At 44.6% G+C, this 21,578-nt stretch overlaps 8 protein-coding genes across 8 annotated transcripts; 5 read left to right on the forward strand and 3 right to left on the reverse strand.

The window, feature by feature from the left end:
• Positions 1–126: 126 nt before the first annotated feature.
• LOC6553730 lies at positions 127–1,528 on the forward strand. The gene is made up of 2 exons (XM_001980363.3): positions 127–544; positions 605–1,528. Exons 1-2 carry the CDS (start codon positions 209–211, stop codon positions 1,526–1,528), a joined length of 1,260 nt encoding a protein of 419 aa, XP_001980399.1. The 5' UTR covers positions 127–208.
• Positions 1,529–1,869: 341 nt separating this feature from the next.
• On the forward strand, positions 1,870–9,193 carry LOC6553729 (UNC93-like protein MFSD11). Its single transcript, XM_001980362.3, has 4 exons — positions 1,870–2,381; positions 7,488–7,657; positions 7,723–8,180; positions 8,248–9,193. Exons 1-4 carry the CDS (start codon positions 2,295–2,297, stop codon positions 8,841–8,843), a joined length of 1,311 nt encoding a protein of 436 aa, XP_001980398.1. The 5' UTR covers positions 1,870–2,294; the 3' UTR covers positions 8,844–9,193.
• On the forward strand, positions 4,927–6,039 carry LOC26526258. Its single transcript, XM_015154975.2, has one exon. It carries the CDS (start codon positions 5,300–5,302, stop codon positions 5,711–5,713), a length of 414 nt encoding a protein of 137 aa, XP_015010461.1. The 5' UTR covers positions 4,927–5,299; the 3' UTR covers positions 5,714–6,039.
• A 211-nt stretch (positions 9,194–9,404) lies between the features above and the next one.
• LOC6553728 (programmed cell death protein 2-like) lies at positions 9,405–11,308 on the forward strand. The gene is made up of 3 exons (XM_001980361.3): positions 9,405–9,604; positions 9,665–10,758; positions 10,817–11,308. Exons 1-3 carry the CDS (start codon positions 9,497–9,499, stop codon positions 11,070–11,072), a joined length of 1,458 nt encoding a protein of 485 aa, XP_001980397.1. The 5' UTR covers positions 9,405–9,496; the 3' UTR covers positions 11,073–11,308.
• Positions 11,283–13,085, reverse strand: LOC6553727 (F-box only protein 9). Its single transcript, XM_001980360.3, has 3 exons — positions 12,855–13,085; positions 12,070–12,790; positions 11,283–11,990 (listed from the first exon to the last, which is right to left on the reverse strand). The coding sequence occupies exons 2-3, from the start codon at positions 12,765–12,767 to the stop codon at positions 11,351–11,353; spliced, it is 1,338 nt and encodes a 445-aa protein (XP_001980396.1). The 5' UTR covers positions 12,768–12,790; positions 12,855–13,085; the 3' UTR covers positions 11,283–11,350.
• A 207-nt stretch (positions 13,086–13,292) lies between these two features.
• Positions 13,293–15,305, forward strand: LOC6553726 (DNA-directed RNA polymerase III subunit RPC3). The gene is made up of 7 exons (XM_001980359.3): positions 13,293–13,363; positions 13,414–13,693; positions 13,758–14,259; positions 14,322–14,427; positions 14,484–14,833; positions 14,892–15,059; positions 15,119–15,305. The coding sequence occupies exons 2-7, from the start codon at positions 13,419–13,421 to the stop codon at positions 15,284–15,286; spliced, it is 1,569 nt and encodes a 522-aa protein (XP_001980395.1). The 5' UTR covers positions 13,293–13,363; positions 13,414–13,418; the 3' UTR covers positions 15,287–15,305.
• A 45-nt stretch (positions 15,306–15,350) lies between these two features.
• LOC6553725 (protein VAC14 homolog) lies at positions 15,351–18,192 on the reverse strand. The gene is made up of 9 exons (XM_001980358.3): positions 17,951–18,192; positions 17,732–17,882; positions 17,438–17,668; positions 16,903–17,368; positions 16,520–16,846; positions 16,348–16,456; positions 15,994–16,290; positions 15,693–15,935; positions 15,351–15,638 (listed from the first exon to the last, which is right to left on the reverse strand). Exons 1-9 carry the CDS (start codon positions 18,046–18,048, stop codon positions 15,497–15,499), a joined length of 2,064 nt encoding a protein of 687 aa, XP_001980394.1. The 5' UTR covers positions 18,049–18,192; the 3' UTR covers positions 15,351–15,496.
• Positions 18,193–18,355: 163 nt separating this feature from the next.
• On the reverse strand, positions 18,356–20,884 carry LOC6553724 (major heat shock 70 kDa protein Ba). The gene has a single exon (XM_001980357.3). It carries the CDS (start codon positions 20,417–20,419, stop codon positions 18,488–18,490), a length of 1,932 nt encoding a protein of 643 aa, XP_001980393.1. The 5' UTR covers positions 20,420–20,884; the 3' UTR covers positions 18,356–18,487.
• Between the last annotated feature and the right edge of the window lie 694 nt (positions 20,885–21,578).

Raw genomic sequence — 21,578 nt, forward strand, 5'->3', positions numbered from 1 at the left:
TGATATTTCTTTAAATGTTATAAAATAAAACGGGAGAACGCCTCTGGGAAACACATCCCAGTAGACTTTTCCATACACTGAAAATGTCAATGGTCGCCACAACACTTTCCAATCAGTTGATCCACAAACTCCAAACGTGAAACTAGTACACACATCAAGCGTTCTAGAAGCACACACACTTAAGCTAAATTATCGTATTGGTCTTAAAATGGACGACTTTAGAGTGCCAAAAAAGGTGAACCGTAACGTTTTCAAGGCCATTAGCATCCTCCAATCTTCCCGAACTCATTTTGTGCGCGTTAATGCAATCACTGACCAGGTAAAGTACCAAATGCGGAACCTTGTTCCGGTCGCCCATGTAGATGAGGTCATAAAGGAGTCCCTAAACAACTTGACCAACCTGGGCATAGTGAGGCGTCTTGGATCGTCTAGATATGCGCTTAGCAACGTAGTTTATGCCCGGATGGGCGTTGTTCTGCCCAATTCCATTGCAAGTACACCTGGCAATCCTGGTACACCACTGCGAAGAGCTGTGCAGAATGCGGTATGTCTACAACCCAAAGGGATCTTCTTTCTGTCTAATCGTTTAAGTAACAACTTTCAGCGTCGAAAGCGCAATCTTGGACGCTTGGATCCTTGGAAATCGGTCACCAAGATATTAAGTGCGGACTCTCTATCTGGAACTGAGATCGACAAGACGCGTAAGCGGATGCGAGGCAATACAAAGCGCGTTGTCAAACAGAAACGAGAAATCTTTTTACCACAAACACTACCCAAGCAGTCTAAAGAAACAGATAGTGCCACCACCACTAACAAACAGTCACTTTTCGACGAAAAATATACCGTACCTCGGGGTTCAGGAAGTCTTTTAGGCATAGACTATAACAAGCAACCAACTTCAGTCGGACCGACCACAAGTGGTAAGCAAATAGAATTCGGATCACCGGGATGGAAGTATACCATTCCAAATACTCCGGCTACGCCCCAAGCCCCAATGAGCTTGAATCAAAAGACGAATGATCCCAGTAGCACGACTTCAGTGATTTCCGAGAATATCGTTACCACCTCGGCGATGGATGTAAAAGGGAATGTGGAGGAGAATAAAGGATCTGAAGCTTCCATTAGTTGTCGCGCTGTGCCCGTCGGCCTGGACGTTAGGCCAGCCGACCATACTTCTGGCGGGGAATCCGATGTGGAGAATGCCTCCGTGGTTGGACTATGTGGCAGTCCCATATGCCTGCGAACCCCGACGGCTCAGCCATCGTCGCACGAGTCAGCCTTGGAAGAGAAAAACTGTCCCTGGTATTCCCAATCTTCAATCCTCCACAACGAATCAAAAACCTTAGGAATACAGCCAATTATTGAGGATCAAGGAAACACTCTAGTAGAGGAGAGTTCGAAAGATCATATATCTACTTTACAAGAAAACGATGGAGCATTAGAAATTTCATTGGATATTCAAACAAACCAGACTTCCGATGTTTTAGGCGAGCGCGGAAGTTCATCTGATTATGACTTTTATAAATGATTTTCAATTTAATAAAACCAATCGAGTACCTGCGCCGCTATCGATATATCGATAGTCGATTCGCGTGACTATTGTCTAATTCGTGTTCACGACTTTTTGTGTTTGTTCTCTCCCATATATATTTTCTCACTCTCTCTCTCTCTCTCTCTCTAATAAAATTAGAGTCTATTGATATGGAAATGCTAAAACAAAAATGTGTAGAAGAGCTGGAACATAATTGGCTTGAAAAGACGTTTGAAGTTTTCATAGTTTCTTTCAAAAACTATTTTTAATATTAATCGTCAATAAGAGGCTGAAATGTAGCAACATAGTACTACATTAATCAGCTCCGAATATAAATATCGTGTGTAGGGTATACATAAGTCGCACGACGGAGGGCCTTGGGAATCCGTTATTAGCGCGCGGCTCTGGAAGTATATTTTCATTCAACTCTCGGTCCTCGGCGCGTAAAGATTGCATTTACCTTTTGCTCAGTATTTTAGCTTTGTGTTTTTGCGTATTTTTATTTATATGTAAATCGTTATTTAGGCATTTGCATTGGGTTTAATTGCTTGCGATAAGTGCTTAACAGATGCGTCCAGTCGAATCTGTCTACTGTGGGATTTCTAGCGGTAATTGAGATATAAGAGAGTTGCTGCTCACGCCCCCGCACTCCTCCACTCATCACTTGTGACGTCGGCAAATGCAAACGCAAATGCAAAAGTGCGCGGCCAGTTAATTGAATTGGATTATATTGTGATTGGAAAAGATAAAGCGCGGCAGCAGGATGGATTTCAAATTCCTGATGATACTCATCCTGGGCTTCGGCTTTATGTTCGTCTTCACGGCATTCCAGACCATGTGTAACATCGAGGTAAGTCATTACTCTCTCCGCTCTCTTTCTGTTGCCACGCTTGTGTGTATGCGTGGGCGTTGTTGTTGACATCCTTGCCATTGGACCTTCGTCCTTGTCCTTGTCAATAGACATCGCAGTGCCCTTGCCGCCCACTACGCCCACTTCAACCAGCGTCACAGGATGTTATAACATTGCCGCCATTCAAGCGGCAATTGTTCGCCCGTAAATTACCCCCTGATTTGTGGCGGTGTAAAGTGGCAAGGAGTTGCTTATTACAATAACGATTTAATATACTGCCTGCTCCAAAGGTCATCAGTCATTCTGCAACCATTGTGCGCTGTGTAAAATTAAATTGATAAGAACTGCTCGCGGCACTTGTAAACTCATCATCCGTCCGTCGCAAATCAGTATCGTTAGCAATGTAGAATGGGACGGTTTATAATTCCCCTTCAATTATTTCACCCCAACTTATACCTTCAGCATATTTTATGCCTATCTATATTAACAACAAAGGAGAAATATTAAACATTGAGAACTATCGTTCATGATGGAGCACGACTCCAAGCCAGAGAAGTTGACCCCAATAAGGGTCATTAGGTCTATTGTAACATTTTGACACTTCTTTTCCCACACCCCATAGGTTCAAACTAATTTTCATATAACTGACACGTTATGATTTTCTATAGTAAAATCAGTTTAATTCAATGAATGCATCTTTTAATATGAGCATTATTCTCATTAAAATAATAAAGACTTACTTTCTATATACGAATATATCATGTTTTGACAGAATCATCATTTCACTGATAAGTTTCCAAGCGAAAATGAAGATCTAGCAAAAAAATCTAGAAAGTATATACATATGCACATGTACGTACATGTATGTATATATGTGTATATGCATCATATGATAATAGAATCAACCTAAAGTCACAACGACCGAATAATTGTGTATATCAAAATATTTATGCGTAGTACTCACTAGTCACTAGTACAAGATATGTATTATCGACTGGCACAAATGCTGCTCTATTTAGACAAAAATTAATTCCGAGAAGCAGCTGATAGTGATCCCATTCATGGGCAGATTTGGGGGGCATACTGCAATCAAGTGACAATTATTACCTAATTAATATTGGCAAATAAACACAGTGGATTACACTTACTGGTAGATAGACCCATGGACGCGTTCATTGACTGGTTGCTTGCATTATAGCGGTTTATTTCGATGGTTATTTATTGTCAGTGATAAAAGCCGTAAGATCAAGGCCAACAGCAGGCAAAAACAAAAAAACCAAAAACAGACTTATGTACCTATTTTTATACTATATGAAATCGTGAGTGGGGATCCAACTGGATTGTCGAGTTTGCGAAAAAGTGTTCTTTACGCGTTTATCTCGTCTTATTTGTGTATGTGACGCGATGTTGATGTGGTCGAGACTCGAACTCTAAACTGGCCACCAAATCGGTCTTTGTAATTATTTTGTTTGCAAACAGCTCGTTTTCAAGCATTTCGTTATGGTTCAATGCACTGTATCAATACCTTTTGATAAGGGCCACAAAAAATGATTCAAAACTGAATGATTCGTTGTAATTTGTCCCTATGCATAAATTGTTGTTTTTCTTTGTGTATTTTATTTGTAACATTTTTTTTTGTCTTTGTGCCTGCCCTCCAGTTGGTATTTCTGTTTATAAACAATTTACTATGGCAGCAGCGCAAAAAAAAAAAAAAGCAAAAGTAAATTCCAATCAGGGCGTGCATTGGCGTAGTTAGCTAAACTTACAACTACACAGTAAAAAATAAGGTCTATTGTAGATTCTTGTGAAGCTATTTCGCATAAGGAAGTGAAAATCCAGTTATGTAAATATATAACTCAAACCAGAGATGATGTTTAAGCTTGCAGAAAGTTGGTTAATTAAAAACAATGATTTTCAGAATCATAAAGCTATACAGCTACAACACAGCTATATTTGCCAAAACAAAAGTTTTCTTGAAGTGCATTTAGCCAAACTCCCAGACCAACAATCGATCGATCGATCGGCCAGCGTGTGGCCCGTAATCCGTGTCCATTAGAGAGCAATTTTCAAGCGAGGCCTTGGCTCATATGGTGCAATCGTTGGAGTGGCCAGCAGAACACTTTCACAAACCGCTTTCCACCTGATTGCGCAATCGAGTCCGCGTCAAACGGCAAAACTCTTTCAATGTCATTGCAATCGCAAGTTCGCTGCCGCTGCACAAGCCGCCCACATACATATGTACATATAAACAGCTGTATGTGCTGTGTGTTGGTCGTCAGGCTCAAGGCCACGTCAGCAATAAAGTAAGCCAGGTTGACCAACATATGCGCATGCATATGTATGCACACATCAGTTTGGCCAAGACGGTGGGCGGCAGGGTAGACGGGGGTGGCGACGGGCGGAGCGCCTGCGCCCAGACAAAAAGCATAGCCCACAAAAGCCGGTTGCCCAACAACAAGCCGAAAAGTGGGTGTGCGCCGACGAGCCCACCACCACTCACTGCCCCAAGCCGAGTCACCCAAGCTCCCAACCCCCAACCCCCAACCCCCCTCCCGAAATGCCAACTTCTCCACCGGCAGTCGGGTGCAACAATGTCTGGCCAAAAGAGCGGAAAATCAAGTCTAGCCTGGTCAGACCGAGTGTCGTGAACACCCTATAAATGGCTATTCAAAACTGGGGAAATTCCCCAGTAATGTTGTAACATTTTGAAAAGTCAGATAAGGCAACCAAATAAATATCCATGGAATGATTTCACTGTTTTTGATCAACTAATTCAAATTATACCAGGATTTCTGTTGTTTTCAGTTCGTAGGAGGTCATTCAATTGCTTAATTTGAAACCAACCTAGTAAGTGCTGCAAAATATATCATCAATAGAATACTATAATATCTAAGCAAAACTTAACGTAATTTAACAAAATGACAAAATACTTCAAGAGAGATATCGATTTCGATGTTAACCGCGAAGCGGAGGTGCTGGATGGTCGCACCTACGGATTCCTGAAGACCAAGGGATGGAATACGCCGATGCCCACGGCCCAAAAGAGAATTCATTCCTCAGTCTTGATAGAAAAGTTGAGGGAAGTCAACGATCAGCCATCTACTCCACATGAGTCGTCTACGGATTCAGTGCAATCGAGTGGCATGTCCTTTGAAATGAAACGGAAACTATTTGATGAAGCCGAGTTCACCATAACTCGAGGTCGGAAACTAAGTGACCTCATGCATGCCGCAGATACGGGGCTTAACTTCAAGCCGTACGAAACTGGCAAGAAGACGATCGAAGAAATCGAGGCGTACTGTCGCACCATAAACATAAAGCTTGCCAAATGAAACTTTAGCTTTTCATTACCTTGCAACGCTGCAGTTTCAACTAGCAAGGATATTGATATTGATGACAGATTGCAGAATAGACACGATGAAATCTTGATGACAGATGAAACAGAATCATGCCTAGATTCAATCGAATCCAATGCAAATCAACGAATAAAACCGAGCTTACAATGGAATGAAGCAGAAAATGTAGTTTTATAGATCCAGAAAAGCGTTCCATTAAATGTTTTATTTTGTGTACTCAAAGATTACAATACTTAAGCATATTGTGTAGTACAATTTGCAGTTTTGGTAAAATATAATAAAATTAAGTAATAGTGCAAACTTCAAGCAAACGTCGATATACCTTTTGCAAGGAGAATCGAACGAAACTCGTTTCACATTTTTTAAGTTTTTCTCGAGTCGTTGTGCCAGTTTTTTTTGCGTAATAAATAAACAAAGCAAAGTGACGATCGACTTAATAAGTCGTTCATCGCATTCTGCTGCAATTCCGCGTACGCACCGTACTTTTTCGATTGCATTCGACTTTCTTTCTTTCGGCCATGTTTGCTCAAAACTTGACCCAATTCTCATGTTAGGATGTGTTTATGTACGTCGATCCGATAATGAGGAGATCATCAACAAATTTTCATTGAGCCCATTGGTGCTGATAAGGAATGGCTGCACTTGAAGCTCGAGATTTCTTATCACCACCGCCTTACGATCGTCTATAACACTTTGCTTTTTATGCTTCCCCACACCAGTGCCATAAACAGTAGTTAATCTTTTTGTACGTTAGAAATACTATGGCTAGCACATAAGCGACATCCCAAAAGCTGTTTCAAGCACTTTCCATAGAAAGATTTATTAAATACTTCCTGAACTCCCAGGGGCATAAAACATTTGAATGACAATTCAGTTCCGCTTCTAGATTGCAGACAATCAAGTTCTCGACTTTCACTTTCAGGGGCTCCAGCCCCTGATCATTCATAAGTATATTTCAATGGGGCACTTCTAAAGCATTATCAGTGGGTGCAACCTCTCAAGTTGGACTTCAAAATGGGCACGAGGACCGGACCAGACTTGCAGCGCCACTTAATTGATGCAAATGGAAATATAAATCGTGTCAGAGTCAGAATTTTACGCTCAGATAACGATACGCTTATCGAGATGCGTCCTTTGGAATGGAAAATTTGTAGACTTAGCTGCAAACATGTTTCGCATATGCTGCTTGTAATTTTCCATTGACATTCACAAGAATTGTAAAGTTAAACCTGAATCTGGTTGCAGATTCAAGCCGTATTCATTATACATTCAATAGCTGCGGTTGTTTTTTAACGCATTAAAGAGTATGGGTTAAAAAAAGAATTTAGAAAATTAAGTTTTCAATTTAGGAAGCAATTTCAATTTTAATATCAAACTTTCTTTTCCGTTGAATTGCAAAAAGTTTCATGAGCGGAAGATTTTAAAGATGTGTTTAATTCTTAGATTGCTTAGAGATAAATTCAAACCGAACCCATGTTTCATTAAGTATGTTACGTAGTATGTTAGTTCGATCTGCTTTGGTAGGGGGGGTTTTTTAAAGGAGATCGTATCTCCAAAAAGATATCCGGACAGGAAATACCTGTATGATGCGTACTTGAACCGAGAACACGTTTGGTGTATAACATTTAAAGAAAAACAATAAACAAATGCGTATGCCGTTGGTTCATTGGCATGCAATCGTCAAAATGTGTCTGGCACGTTACCAAAATGCTAATCGCTTTACCTTTCGATCCAATCTCTCAATCTGTAGAAAACCATACTGGATAGCATTTCCCAGGAAGATGACACCTTCAAGGGCGAGGGTTACACCAGCCTGGCCATCATCTACCTGTTCTTCTCGCTCTCCAACTGGCTGGCACCCTCGTTTATTTCCTTTACCGGGCCCCGAGTGGCCATGGTCGTGGGAGCACTGACCTATACGTGAGTAGATTCGCCCGAACGACACGTACATTTTGGTAACTAAATCAAATCAAACTCTTTTACAGGGCCTTCATGATTACGTTCATTTTCCCATCGACGGTGTTGCTGTACGTGGGCAGCGCAGTGCTGGGATTGGGTGCCTCGATCACCTGGACGGGTCAGGGAACTTACCTGGCTCGCTGCAGTGAGTCCTCGACGATTTCCCGTAACTCTGGCGTATTCTGGGCGCTGCTGCAGTGCAGCATGTTCATCGGCAATCTGTTCGTGTACTACCAGTTCCAGGACAAGACCCGCATCGATAAGGAGACACGGAATCTGGTCATTGGCGTGCTCACGGTGATTGCTATTCTGGGCATCGTGTTTCTCGCCGCCCTGAGATTCATGCCCGACAATGCCGAGCACGACAACGAGCTGGAGCAGAAGCACACTGGCTGTGGACAGGCCATATACGCATTGAAGTCCGCGGGACAATTGTTCCTCACCAAAAAAATGCTGCTCCTCAGTTTGGCCTTCTTTTACACAGGTGGGTCGGATTGTATGCAAAATGAAATGGGATCAGAGATACTTATTGCTGAATCTTAATTTTCTAGGCCTGGAACTGTCGTTCTTCAGCGGAGTGTTTGGATCAGCGATTGGATTCACCACGAAAATAGCCGAAACGCCGAAGGAGATCGTTGGCCTAGTGGGCATTTGTATTGGAGCCGGCGAGGTCTTCGGAGGAGGACTCTTCGGCATACTGGGCAACAAGACGACGAGATATGGACGCGATCCCATCGTGATTGCCGGCTATGTGATGCACATGGCAGCGTTCTTCATGACGTTCATCAACCTGCCGAACAGTGCACCGTTTAAAGATACCACCGATATATCCTATCTGGACCCGCCCCGAGCCAGCATCGCCCTGGTGTGTGCCTTCCTTTTGGGCCTGGGCGATGCCTGCTTCAACACCCAGATCTACTCGATGCTTGGCGGGGAGTATGTGAATAATGCCGTGGGAGCTTTTGCCCTGTTCAAGTTCACCCAGTCGGTGGCGGCGGCCATTAGCTTCTTCTACTCTGCGCATTTTGGACTGTACGTGCAGCTGGGCATCCTGGTGGTTATGGGAACCATTGGCACCATCGCCTTCGTCTTTGTAGAGTGGGGCTTCAAGAGACAGCACCGCGAGCAGGAGGCCTTGGAGAAGTAATTCCGTCAGGACTCATAAGATCTAGAGTATTAGATGCAGGTTCTCGTTAGAACTCTAGGGCTAAAGCCATTTGTCCGTGCTTGTTTTATTCCTCGGAGTGCTTGAAATCCGTGCGACTGCGTCGTCTTCCTAGACAATAACTGATAAGTGTTGTTGCGCGCTATTGTTGCTAAAAATATACGTATTTTAATGTTGACATTCCCAAAAACGTAACTATAATCTAGTTGTCTATGTTTTTATATGTGTATATTGTATATGTGCGTTTATTTATTTTAATCGGCGATTGTGCAAATGTAAGCTAGTAAACCACAAATTTGGAGTATTATAAGAAATATATAACGAATTTTAAAAAAACAATTGTATTTATGGTTCTTTTTTGACCGCTAAACCAGAAAGAATTGAGTCTTAGCTTATGATTAGTAATTAAAATTCTGTCTCATAAGAATATCGGTAAATTTGTAAAATATTTAACATATTTTTGGACTGCCTAGATTTGAAATTTTGAATTTCGCACACTCGTTTACGATGTAGTCGATATTCTTAAAAATCGATAGCACCATGTGCAACTATCGATTATCTGCCCAGGAGCACTCATTTCGCCCATTCCTAAAACAAATCATTCAATTTGAAAAAATTGGATGAAACCATGAAAAATGGCCAAGAATAAGTCGACTGTGTACCTAGGATACGAGGATGAGGAGGTTACGGCCAAGCAGGAGCAATTCCTGAACAGTTGCACCAACAAAATCGGAGGCACACCCGTAAGTTTGCATCAACTTCAATCGAGGCGGCGGATAATTGAAATTGATTTTTACCCACAGGACTGGGCCAGACACGAGGTGACCATTCCGTCATGCCCGCTGTGCGGTGCAGTGCGTCCGCTGATCGTGCAGATGTACGCGCCGCTAGATCGCTCTCAATTCCATCGCAGCCTTTACGTTTTTGGATGCGTGAGCCCCGTCTGCTCTCAGAATTCAAAGAGCTGGTGCTGTGTGCGCACTCAGCACCTGGACCACCAGTACGAGGTGATCAGCGAGCACTCGCCGAAGGCCACGCCCACTAAGAAGCAGCACTCCAAAAAGAAGGGGAAGTCCAGCGGATTGCAGTCCGTTAGCTGGTGTAGTGGAGCGGACGACTGGGGCGACAGCAGCGGTGGAGCAACCGAGTCGGCCAAGACGATCTCCGTAACATTGGATGAGGCCATGGACATCACAGTGGACGACGAGCAGAACGAAAGGAATGGCAATGTGCGACCGAATGTCCTACAGTACGCCAAGGCGGACATACAAATGGACGAACCAGCCAAACTTGAGCAGGTAAAGATTGCCGGCGAGGACGATGACGATGAGGACGAGAGCACTTCGCTGGAGAACGACCTTATCTCTGGCTTTCATCAAATGGATATGATCTCGCCCCAAAACGCCGATGATGATCCAAATGCTAATTGTGCAGCGGCGGCCGCTCCCAGTTTGGATGGAGCCGGAGCCAGTGCAGCCTCAGCGGCCATTTTTGCTGAGATCGAGGGTCCCGAAACGGATCTAGTGTTGGTCGACACGCCGAAGAAACCGGAACGCGACCTAATTGCGTTGTTGAAGCACACCTCGTGTTTGCTGTCGCAGATCAAGGACCTTACGCTGAAGTCCTACTACATTGCCGTCGATGTGGAGAGCAAGACCCAGGTGGAGGAGTACGAAAACTTCGGAGGCGCTTTGTCCATGGACCACATTCGTGATTTGTATCAGGAGTACAAGCTTAGAGACAAAGATGCGGGCCAGTCTCCTACCGGCGGCGCATCTGGATCAGCAGAGCAGGGCGATGAGCACGAGTCCTATGAGAAAGCTTTGCCAGCACATGGCGACTTGGTGTTTCACAACTTTATCACTACCATCCATCAGAATCCGGGCCAGTTGTTGAGGTAAACATTGCACTTTATCTATCAGAGCTATAATTCTACATAAGTTGTTCTGCTTCAGATATTCCCGGGATGCGCTTCCGCTGTTGGTGGCCCCGTTAACAGAACCACTGCCCAAGTGTCAGAATTGCAAGGGAGAGACCATCTGCGAGGTGCAACTGCTACCAACACTGATTCCCAAGCTGCGGTTCCAGGTGAACGGTTGCAATGCACCAATCGAGTATGGCAACGTGCTGGTCTTCACCTGCCTCAAGAGCTGCTGGGACACACCCGACCTGATGCGCTACGAACATATTGTTGTTCAGTCCGAATCTTAAGGTGGCATCCGGCCATTTCCCAAAGCCATTAGAACCATTCGCTGTAGCAGCTACGTTTGCAGACTGGTGCAACGAATTTTAAACGCAAACTGCAGAGATAAAGCTAAGCTTCTCGATTGTCCTAGGAAGATTTTATGCTCTAGTTGTTAAGAACGTTGTAAGCTTTTAGACACTCCGAAAAGGATAGTTGCTAATAATATCTCGTTATTTCCACTCCCCCTCTAAAAGGGTTTCAAGTCATAATGTTTTATTTCCCATTGGCAGGAATCCTAATTAACTTAAGCTAATGGTGCATCGGCATCAAGATGGTAGCTCTTTACGGTTGAGAACCTCAGAGGCGGATATTTGGCCTCGGTCAAATCGAACTCGGAGCTGATGTCCACCTTGTTGCGCTTCTGCACGAGCGTGTAATGTGACCAAACCAACTGGGCGCATCGGCGCTTGGTGGAGCCCGCGATGCGCAGCTCGATCAGGAACTGGGATGAGTCCTCCTCCAGTGGCATGATACTCCCACGTCTCTGTCGCAGGTGAGCCGGTCCACGAGTCTGCGACTTTTGCAGCACCAGAGTGACTGTGCTCCCGAAGAGCCGATAGCGACCCCGAAGCGTTTCCGACCGTACGTTGTGCACGTGCTTCAGTTTGGGTACACCCTGCGCCGGCTCATCGGCAGTCGTCATCATCAACACTTTTCCATCGGGCATAAATCGAATGTAGCGATAATACTCCACCAGCTGCACAGGTCGGTAGAATTGATCCTGGAAGCTATTTTCGCCCATTCTCAGGTACGTAGTCTTGCTGATGTAGCATCCGTTAAAAAGCACTCGTTCCCGGCGGATAAACATGTCGCGCCAGGAGTAGTAGACGTTGCTAACATCTGAGTCCTGGGTCTCTAAGGTTCCAACGTTGTGGCCCCATACTCTATAAAAAAATTAAAATATCACAAATTGCTAACAATCTTACAACAAATTATGAAGAGTTATTTGAAAGAATGACTTACTTAACACATGCTAGCCTCCAGAGCTCCTCATCCCGCGCGTAGACATAGAAACCTTTGCAGACAGCAGCACACTGTTCCAGCGAGCGCATGTCCAGTTGGGCGGACACTACCCAGCGCAGGATGCGCATCACAATCTCGGGCGGCAGGTCGGCAAAGTGCAGACCGGTGGTCAGGACATTGGCATCACGGCTGGACGCTATCATCTTGCCATTGTAAATGTTTTCCTGCCGCAAATCGTGCTGGAACTTATCATACAGGTTGTCCACAACCTCCTCTCCACTTTGCGTAGAATCCGACTGACCCAGATCCAGTTGATTGGCCAAATCGTTAGCCAGATTGAGGTACTTCTTGCTGACATCGCCGCTGAGCAGTTGCTTCTGCTGCTCGTAGAACTTGAACTCGATGTCCGGAACGATTTGTGTGGCCTTCCTGTAAAAGGGCAGTGCGTCGTAGACCTTTCCACGCTGCTCCAGCTGCACAGCAGTCCGATATAGACTCTCCGCCTTGGCCTGCAGAAGATCGGTCTCGCTGAGATTGGAATTGGCTGCAGTAAGGCGATCTCCAGCTTCGGAACGGCCCTTGGATCCAGTGTTGGTGTGTTCCTGGAGCTCCCGCTGCCAGTTCTCCCGGAACTCATCCAGTGCATTGGTGCCCGTTTCCCGGTCTGGCTGCTCGCCATCCGAATCCACGTCTGACATGATTAGAGCTAGATTAAAATAGTCTGCGAATGCCAAACAGATCATAGATTATAGACATCTGCGCATTTATCTGACGCAATTTCTAACCTGTAAGGTCTTAGTACTCGACGTGGAAAGATACGGAAATTAGGGTCAGAATAGAACTTATAATAAAGGGGCGCGCGTATTGCTGATTTTGGCCGCGGGCTTCACCCCAGAATTTCGTAGTCGTATGCAACTGGGAGCAACATGTGGCCATTGGTAAGACCCCAAGATTAAGATTATTCAAATACGCAAACGAGAACACTTCTACACTAATAGTTTTTGTTTACAGTGTGCACGCAGCGATTTAACAGGGAATTCTTTGAAATTTTTGGTCACACTGATTTCCCGACTTTCAATTATAAAAATGTATGATTTCCCATTAATTATAAGTGAAATTCCCCCAAAATATTTGTTTTAATTATTATTCTATAACTTTAGAAAGAGATTTGTAAATACAAATTTGAAAATCGATAAGCTTATATGTATATTCGATAAGTATTTAAAAACAGCTGACTTCAACGCGGTTCTGTTTTGTTTTGGTTGCTCATTCGCTTGATCCGCATTATCAGCAGGTAATAAGTAATATTAGCAATTAAAGTGGGTTATTAAAATAGATCTTTAGGCACCATGTCAGCCGACTACTCGCATCTGTGCTCCGCCATCCTGGAGCAGTGCTTCGGCAAGGTGGTGCAGGCGGTGGCCGACTGCCTCTTTTCGGCCACCACGAGGACATTGGGACAGATCACCAGTGCCACCAAGTTCTCGAGGAAGGAAGTGGCATTCGCACTGGCGGTGCTGGTCAAGTTCAGACTGGTGGACTTTGCTGCCTCCAAACAAAACTCCTTCCTGGCGGAGTACGCCCTCCGGCGCGAGGATGTTCTCTGCCTCCTAAGGTACCCTCGGTATGTAAAATAATATACATTCCGTTCTAAGTTTTTGTTCTAAAATGACCGGTAACTTTTACAGCTATGTTCACCTGGTGCAAACCAAGTACGGAAATGTGGGTGCTTCCATTGCGGAGGAGTTGATTAACTCTGGATCGGATACGGCCACTGGAATTCTCGTAAAATGCCTAGCCGAGAATGAAAACAAGACTGAAAGTCCGGAGTCCTACCGCAACACCTTTCTCCAAATGATCACCGATCACTACGTCATCAAAAGACCAGAACTGATGGTGGGTGACGACCAGGATGAGAACGTGCCGAAATTCGAGACCAACGAGTGCGATTTCTTTAGGCATCCCAATATTGATCTTCAGTTGTTGGCCAAGATACAAAAGGGAGAAGCCACTCTGGCGGATGCCAGGGATTCTCACATGGTGTGGAACCTGAACTACGATCGTTTCCATCAAGACTTTCGAGACACCATCATGGTGGATGCAATTGAGCGAAAACTGGGTGAAAATGCTGCAGAGTGCTTTAGATTCATATTGAAGATTATGTACAATACAACTGATCCGTGGGAAAGGGTGTGTTTCAAGATAAGCATTCTATGTTTTTTAAATAATATTAACATAAATATTTTTTCTAGAAACTCTCCAATCAGATAACTTTCGTGGAAATTAAACAGGCTATTGAAAGAAAATCTAATAACCTGGATCTCATGAAGTACTTGGACCAGTACATAAGCTTATTAAGTGAGTATAACTGGTAAACTCGAATTAATACATCTTTAAAATTTCCTCATTTTTAGCTGAGGACTCACTGGGATTCTTCCGAAGAGTGGGCGACATGGGTGGTGGTGTGTACGTGGTGGATATGGAACATGCCTTCCAGTCGCTTGCCTTTGCCTGTGCGGAGTGTGTCATCACGGAACGATTTGGCTCAAAGGCAGCCCGGATATTTCGAGTGATTCGATGCAAGGTATACATTGAACAGGAGGACTTACAAAAGGAGGCCATGATTCCGTCAAAAGAGGCCAAGTCGCTGGCATATAATTTGTTCCAGGAACAGTTTATTCATGTCAAGATTATTAAAAAGCCTGGCGGAGGCAGTAATGGCCCCGCCAAAGCATTTTACCTCTTTCAGGTTAAGGAGAAGGATGTGAGTACAATCCGATAAAGGTCCATCTCCTATCTCTAATATAATTCGTGAATTTCAGACCGTGAGAATGCTGCTTGATGCCAGCTACAAGTCGCTTTATAACACAATTGAGCGATCGAACTTTGAAAAAAATGAGCACAAGGGCCTAATTGAAAAATCACAAAGGCTCGACAGCATAGTAGAGGCCATGAAGGAACGTGGAGAGACTGACGAATATATCGCAGAGGTGCGGGTTTGGATTTGGGAGATGACACATAAACATTAAGCAACTCCTTGCCGTTTCAGATTGTTGAGACTTTCACGCCACCGGAGTGCGAGATCCTTAATAAGGTGAAAAATCGCATTAAGACCTTGTCAAAAGCTGAACTGACCCTAGACGACACAATCTTCCTTCTGCAAATGTATCAGCATCATTGCACTACGCTGCCAACGGGTATTCGTAAATTTAAATAAAAAAGTATTTTTAGGGGAATCAGATTGTCAGAACTTTATTATTCTCAGTGAGGCATTTCAATGCGTTTAGTATTCATCCATGAAATCATGTTTATGGTTTCTGTCATATTTAAGTATATTATTCAAATTTATTACACATTAGACACATATGCAAATGAAGGGACTCCACATTGAATCACAGGCTATATAAATAAGGTATGCATGAGAAGGTTAGTTACTTTCAGGAGTTATTACACTCCGCTTCCGGTGTACAATACGCTGCTCACGGTGTGCTTTTTGCAATTTAATGAAATGTTGTTCCAACGCATCGAAATCTATGCCACTTTTGTACTCCAGTGAGTTGCGCTCATCTCTGGGGATTCAAGAAAATTAGCAATGAGCGTTTTCAGTCAGGGAAATATCTTACACAGGATCGTGACCCCAGTAGTTGGGTACGCACTGCAGGCGATTCCGAAGCGTATCAAAAGCTTCTGTCTGCGGCAGCAGCATGAGAATGCCGAACAGGGCATGAGCCAAGTACTGAGCATCCGCGCATTTGTTCGCTTTGGAAACAAGCGTAAGGCGCAATGGAGCAAATATGGGAGACTCTATCAACTGAACCAGCTTGTCCAATTCGGTAAGCAGCTCCAAAGTGATTTCAACATCGGCACTATTTAATATAACATATCAATAAACTATTAAATAAGCTATACGTAGTAAGCACTTACAACAGCGTAACCAAGCGGGACACATGCTGGTAGCTCTGGGTCAGCAGGCACAAGGAAAGTGTGGACACTGGACAGTGGGCCCAGCTCTTGTACAGGCATTGAAAGAGATCTGCTGACTTTTCGTTGGATATATTGCGCAGGCTTGTGCGTAATTCGAAAAGCTCCGTTGAGGTTAGTAGAATCATGTTTAGCAGACGCACAACCGTGGATGCAAACTTCAAGTTGGGCACCTCCTCCGCTATTATTTCGGCAAAAGTGCGGTAAATGTACTCGGCATTCAGCAACACACAGAGTTTTCTTTTAAAATATGGTTATATCTGAATATTTAATAAAAATAAGTCTTCGAAATATTACCTTATAATAAGGCTGGCTCTGTTCTCCAGTATAAGTTTCTCCTCGCTGAAAAGGTTCAATAGGCTCAATAAAAACTTGCGATAGTGCGATTTGTTAAAATCGTTCAATTCTGAAAAAAAAAGTATTAGTTTGTGGTATGATAAAAAAATGTGAGCCAGGAATATTTTCTCACCCCTGCTCTCTTGAGAATTGACAATTTCCGCCAAAACGGACAGGCTTTGGAGGACTACCTCGTCCGAGTTGTCCGCCAGTGTGGACAAGAGGTTAGTGTTTAAGTTACTCGCATGCACGGACATTTCGTTTGGAAAGTTGGTGAATAGATGGTGGATCCACTTTAGGACTGCGATCTTTGTGTGCATGGAATTGTGTGTGAGGTACTGTGAAAGAACGTCCATAATTGAACGTAAATCAATCTTGGCCACAGTCTCCGTTTTCAGCTCCTTGGTCGAGACCAGCAACATCATCGAGTTGTTAACAGACACTGCGCACTCTTTAATGCCTGAATGGAATGGAATGCATTAAAGGTATGATTTATATTGTTAATTTTAAGCTTACTCCGTTTGGACTCCACATTGTATTCAAGGCACGGCAATATCGCCGTAAATATGCCACTAGCATACGGCAGAACGTTGGGGCCAAATATTTGGACAAACTCCCGGATCCAGGTGATCGCAATGGACTTGATGAGCTCATTGGGCGATTGTGCGTGGGTTATAAGTGTATTGATAGTATCCTCCATCCGCACGGATGACGAATCGTTTCTTATGGACTTCAGGAACTGGCTGATTGTGGTCTCGCACATGCGCTGGATCTCGAGCGTATTGTCCTCGAGCATGACAAACAGTCCGTCCAAAATCTCAGTCAAATAGTTGATCATGTTAATATCCGGTACGGCATTTAGGATCGATATCCATGAGATCACATACTGACGGGCAAATGCATCCTTCACATAGATGTGCTCCCTCAGCAAAGGAATGAATGCCTGCAGATTGAACGTTTGCGGCGATTCCGTGACAATGTCCTAAAAGTAGGGTAATCACCAAATAACTTTGATCCTTTTGAGGTTCAATGAAATTCTGAATGTAGCCACCTTTAGCAGGCGATCTAGCAATTCGCTGCCGTCCTTCACCATCTGATCTGAATCAGTGACGAGTCGCGGTAGTGCCGCGAAAAGCTCCGGGAAGAAGGGAATGATTGCGGAGCGGGCCACCTTCACCACGTTGTACAGGGATTCGCAGGCGAAGTAACGCACACGGACGTCCGGATCCGACAGGCATGTCATGATGGGCGTCACCAGGCCCTGCACATACTTGCCCGAGTCCTAGAAAAGTAAAAGAAGTTTTCAAATGGGAACATGATCCCGATGACTAATGGTCACACATACCTTGCCCAGCCCGATTCCCATGGCTGCCAGACCGATAAGCGCTCCTTTCCTTCGGTTTGCGTCCCGTGATGTGGCATAATCCGTGGCCAGCACCTCGATCAGCTTGCGGATCTGGGCCGAGTTGTTTTTGTTGTTGAATTCCGTGACCATTCTAGTGAAGATTGCATTTCCCAATTGCGATGACGAATTTCGGCGCTGGCTGTTTCATGGAATACTCACTTCTCGATCTCCTGCGAGGCCAGCTTACGTTTTTCGTACATCTTGTCGCCCAGCGCCTTGGCGCAGGACTCACTTAGCGGAGCGTATGGCGGTTCCATTCTGCAATCCGTAATCTTATCAAAAAAACAATATTTGTAGGCGGGTTTATGGATTGCACTGCATATTTTCAATAACAGCTGTTTACCGGGGATGCCAACTTGTGTTCTAAAATGCTTTAAGTTTTTCTTGGGCGCCAAGATTCCGCCGTAGCATTTAAATTATATTTTTCCGCAAATAAATTGTGTAATTGTAATAAATACACATTTCAACGACTTTTAAACTCATTTAATGCAATTCGGTTTTTATCTTTTAAATAAAAAGAATGTTTTTAATTTTCAAGTAGCTAATATAGCTAAACAAAATTTGTTGCTAACTTAAATATAATGTAATTATGTATTAATTATTTACATTCTTGTCTTTTGATTACAACCAAATAAATAATATCACTCTTAAAAACTTAAGCAGAACTTAAGTAACTGCATAATTTTCCTATTGGCTTTAGTCGACCTCCTCGACAGTGGGTCCAGAGTAGCCGCCAAATCCTCCAGCCTGTTGGCCGCAGTTGGCTCCCGGACTACCAGCTGCTCCTGCGCCCGCTGCCTGCTGATGCATCTTGGTCATGATGGGGGAGCAGTGGCGTGTGAGCTCCTCCATCTTGTGGTCGAATTCCTCCTTATCGGCAGTGGTGTTGCTGTCCAGCCACCGGATAGTGTCGTTGCACTTGTCCAGGACCGAGTTCTTGTCGGCCTCGTCCAGTTTGCCAGCGGGTGCCTGCTCCACGGACTGCTTCACATTGAAGACGTAGCTCTCCAGGGCATTTCGAGAGGTAATGCGCTGGCGCTGCTTCTCGTCCTCGTCGGCGTACTTCTCAGCCTCGTTCACCATGCGATCAATCTCGGCCTGCGAGAGGCGTCCCTTGTCGTTCTTAATCGTGATGTTCTTGGCCTTGCCCGTGCTCATCTCCTTGGCGCTGACGTTCAGGATTCCATTGGCGTCCAAATCGAAGGTAACTTCTATTTGGGGCACACCCCTTGGTGCAGGTGGAATGCCGGACAGATCGAAGGTGCCCAATGCATTGTTGTCCTTCGTCATCGCACGTTCGCCCTCATACACCTGGATGGAGACGCCGGGCTGATTGTCCGAGTACGTGGAGAACGTCTTGGTCTGCTTGCACGGAATGCGGCAGTTGCGCTCGATCAGCTTGGTCATCACGCCGCCAGCGGTCTCAATTCCCAATGAGAGTGGGGCCACGTCCACCAACAGCACATCCTGGATCTTGCCGCTCTGATCTCCGCTGAGGATAGCGGCCTGCACAGCGGCTCCGTATGCCACTGCCTCGTCTGGGTTGATGGATAGGTTGAGGTTCTTGCCGTGGAAGAACTGCTGCAGCAGGCTCTGCACCTTGGGAATGCGGGTTGATCCACCGACTAGCACGATGTCATGGATCTGACCCTTGTCCATCCTGGCATCGGTGAGGGCCTTCTCCACAGGCTGCAGAGTGTTGCGGAAGAGGTCCGCGCATAGCTCCTCGAACCTGGCGCGGCTCACTTTAGTGTAGAAGTCGTGGCCCTCAAACAATGCGTCGATTTCGATGGTGGCCTCCGTGCTGGAGGAGAGCGTGCGCTTGGCCCGTTCAGCCGCTGTTCTGAGGCGTCGTAGGGCGCGGGGGTTTGAGCGCAGATCCTTCTTGTACTTGCGCTTGAACTCCTCCGCCAGATGGGTGACTAGACGGTTGTCAAAGTCCTCGCCGCCCAAGTGCGTGTCTCCGGCGGTGGAGCGCACTTCGAACAGTGATCCCTCGTCGATGGTCAGGATGGAGACATCGAAGGTGCCGCCGCCCAAGTCGAAGATAAGCACATTGCGCTCACCCTTGAGGTTCTTGTCCAGTCCGTAGGCCAGTGCCGCCGCCGTCGGCTCGTTGATGATGCGGAGCACATTCAGGCCGGCGATGTGACCGGCGTCCTTCGTAGCCTGGCGCTGGGAGTCGTTGAAGTAGGCTGGAACTGTGATGACTGCATCTGTGATGCTCTCGCCCAGATACGCCTCCGCCGTCTCCTTCATCTTGGCCAGCACCATTGAGCTGATCTCCTCGGGGGCGAATCTCTTGGACTCGCCCTTATACTCCACCCCGATCTTGGGCTTACCGCCGTCGCTTACCACTTTGAAAGGCCAGTGCTTCATATCCTCTGCGATCTTGGGGTCGTCGTATTTACGGCCGATCAGCCGCTTGGCATCGAACACCGTGTTCCTGGGGTTCATGGCCACCTGGTTCTTGGCCGGATCGCCGATGAGGCGTTCCGAATCTGTGAAAGCCACGTAGGACGGCGTGGTGCGGTTGCCCTGGTCGTTGGCGATAATCTCCACCTTGCCATGTTGGTAGACACCCACGCAGGAGTATGTGGTGCCCAGATCGATTCCAATAGCTGGCATTGTGTGTGAGTTCTTCTTCCTCGGTAACGGCTTTTTGGAAATATTCAGCTTTCTTTTCTTGTCTTTAATAATAACTTCTTGGTTGAGTTCAGTAGTTGTTATACTTGATTGCTAGTTTATTTTACTTGCACTTCACTGCAGTTTGTTTAGCTTGATCAGCTGCGCTTATTTGGTTGCTTAGCTTTCGCTCAGCGATGTGTTCACTTTGCTTCTTTGAATTGAAATGACGCTAAAAGAAACAAGCAGCGCTATTTATACACCCGGCGCTCCTTTCGAGAACATTCGAAGCGTGCTCTCTCGAAGCAACGAGAACAGTATGCTGTTTAGTATGTGCCAGAATGAGATAGCAATAATGTCTGGGAAGGTGAGGCGCAAAATTAAGAGAATACAGAGGAGAAATTTCCAACCCATGACCTACCACAACAACTAGATTCTCTTGCGGATTCTGGAATATTCGCACTATTTTGAAAATTTCTGTATAATAACGGCAGCGTGAAAAACTAATTTTTATAATAATCGCTGCTCGTTGTTATGCAGATGATGCCCACCAGTGAGCTCTGACAAAATTTTTAATTAGGAAGGTATTGGCACGATACATTAAATAAATAAATTAAATAATGTTTTAATTTAGCTCCAGAAAAGACATTAGAATAACAATTACTGCTTTCTCCCTGCTCGCTTAAAATTGAGAGCATAAAAATCGAAAAATATAATTTACTTGCTTGTGCGAATGAAAACAGTAAGCAAGAATGTGTGTATGTGTGCGTACTTGGGCTAGAAGTCGATTTTCGGTCCGAAATCAATTTTGATCTATGAAACGAATTTTATTAATGTTTTGTTCAATTTCGTTGTAATATACATACATACATAAATATATAATCAAATATTATTTAAAAAGTTGATTGCTTTTTAACTTTTGCGTTTCGATATATTTTATGTATATTTATTTATTCTCAGTCGTCAATTCATTATAATTTCATATATAATTATCACTCAAAAATTTGTAATTAATTATCTGATTAAGATAAGTTGAGTTGTTGAGTTTAGAACTTCAGCCTTGGTACATTTTTTAATTTTTTTGAATTTCTACAACATTGTACATCAGAAAAGTTACAAAAATATTTAAAAAAAATGCATTTCTAAATTTAAATGCAGATGT

This window comes from Drosophila erecta, unplaced genomic scaffold, assembly GCF_003286155.1.
Source record: "Drosophila erecta strain 14021-0224.00,06,07 unplaced genomic scaffold, DereRS2 tig00000000-arrow-pilon, whole genome shotgun sequence".
NCBI lineage: Eukaryota > Metazoa > Arthropoda > Insecta > Diptera > Drosophilidae > Drosophila > Drosophila erecta.

Coding starts and splice junctions, on each gene's coding strand:
- LOC6553730 (XM_001980363.3), top strand. CDS start 209: ATGGACGACTTTAGAGTGCCAAAAAAGGTGAACCGTAACGTTTTCAAG. Junction 545..604: donor GAAGAGCTGTGCAGAATGCG/GTATGTCTACAA, acceptor AACAACTTTCAG/CGTCGAAAGCGCAATCTTGG.
- LOC6553729 (XM_001980362.3), top strand. CDS start 2,295: ATGGATTTCAAATTCCTGATGATACTCATCCTGGGCTTCGGCTTTATG. Junction 2,382..7,487: donor AGACCATGTGTAACATCGAG/GTAAGTCATTAC, acceptor CTCAATCTGTAG/AAAACCATACTGGATAGCAT. Junction 8,181..8,247: donor TTTGGCCTTCTTTTACACAG/GTGGGTCGGATT, acceptor TTAATTTTCTAG/GCCTGGAACTGTCGTTCTTC.
- LOC26526258 (XM_015154975.2), top strand. CDS start 5,300: ATGACAAAATACTTCAAGAGAGATATCGATTTCGATGTTAACCGCGAA.
- LOC6553728 (XM_001980361.3), top strand. CDS start 9,497: ATGGCCAAGAATAAGTCGACTGTGTACCTAGGATACGAGGATGAGGAG. Junction 9,605..9,664: donor ACAAAATCGGAGGCACACCC/GTAAGTTTGCAT, acceptor TTTTACCCACAG/GACTGGGCCAGACACGAGGT. Junction 10,759..10,816: donor AATCCGGGCCAGTTGTTGAG/GTAAACATTGCA, acceptor GTTCTGCTTCAG/ATATTCCCGGGATGCGCTTC.
- LOC6553727 (XM_001980360.3), bottom strand. CDS start 12,767: ATGTCAGACGTGGATTCGGATGGCGAGCAGCCAGACCGGGAAACGGGC. Junction 11,991..12,069: donor TGGAGGCTAGCATGTGTTAA/GTAAGTCATTCT, acceptor ATTTTTTTATAG/AGTATGGGGCCACAACGTTG.
- LOC6553726 (XM_001980359.3), top strand. CDS start 13,419: ATGTCAGCCGACTACTCGCATCTGTGCTCCGCCATCCTGGAGCAGTGC. Junction 13,694..13,757: donor TGCCTCCTAAGGTACCCTCG/GTATGTAAAATA, acceptor TAACTTTTACAG/CTATGTTCACCTGGTGCAAA. Junction 14,428..14,483: donor CCAGTACATAAGCTTATTAA/GTGAGTATAACT, acceptor CCTCATTTTTAG/CTGAGGACTCACTGGGATTC.
- LOC6553725 (XM_001980358.3), bottom strand. CDS start 18,048: ATGGAACCGCCATACGCTCCGCTAAGTGAGTCCTGCGCCAAGGCGCTG. Junction 17,669..17,731: donor TGGGAATCGGGCTGGGCAAG/GTATGTGTGACC, acceptor TTACTTTTCTAG/GACTCGGGCAAGTATGTGCA. Junction 15,936..15,993: donor TCCCGCTTGGTTACGCTGTT/GTAAGTGCTTAC, acceptor TATATTAAATAG/TGCCGATGTTGAAATCACTT.
- LOC6553724 (XM_001980357.3), bottom strand. CDS start 20,419: ATGCCAGCTATTGGAATCGATCTGGGCACCACATACTCCTGCGTGGGT.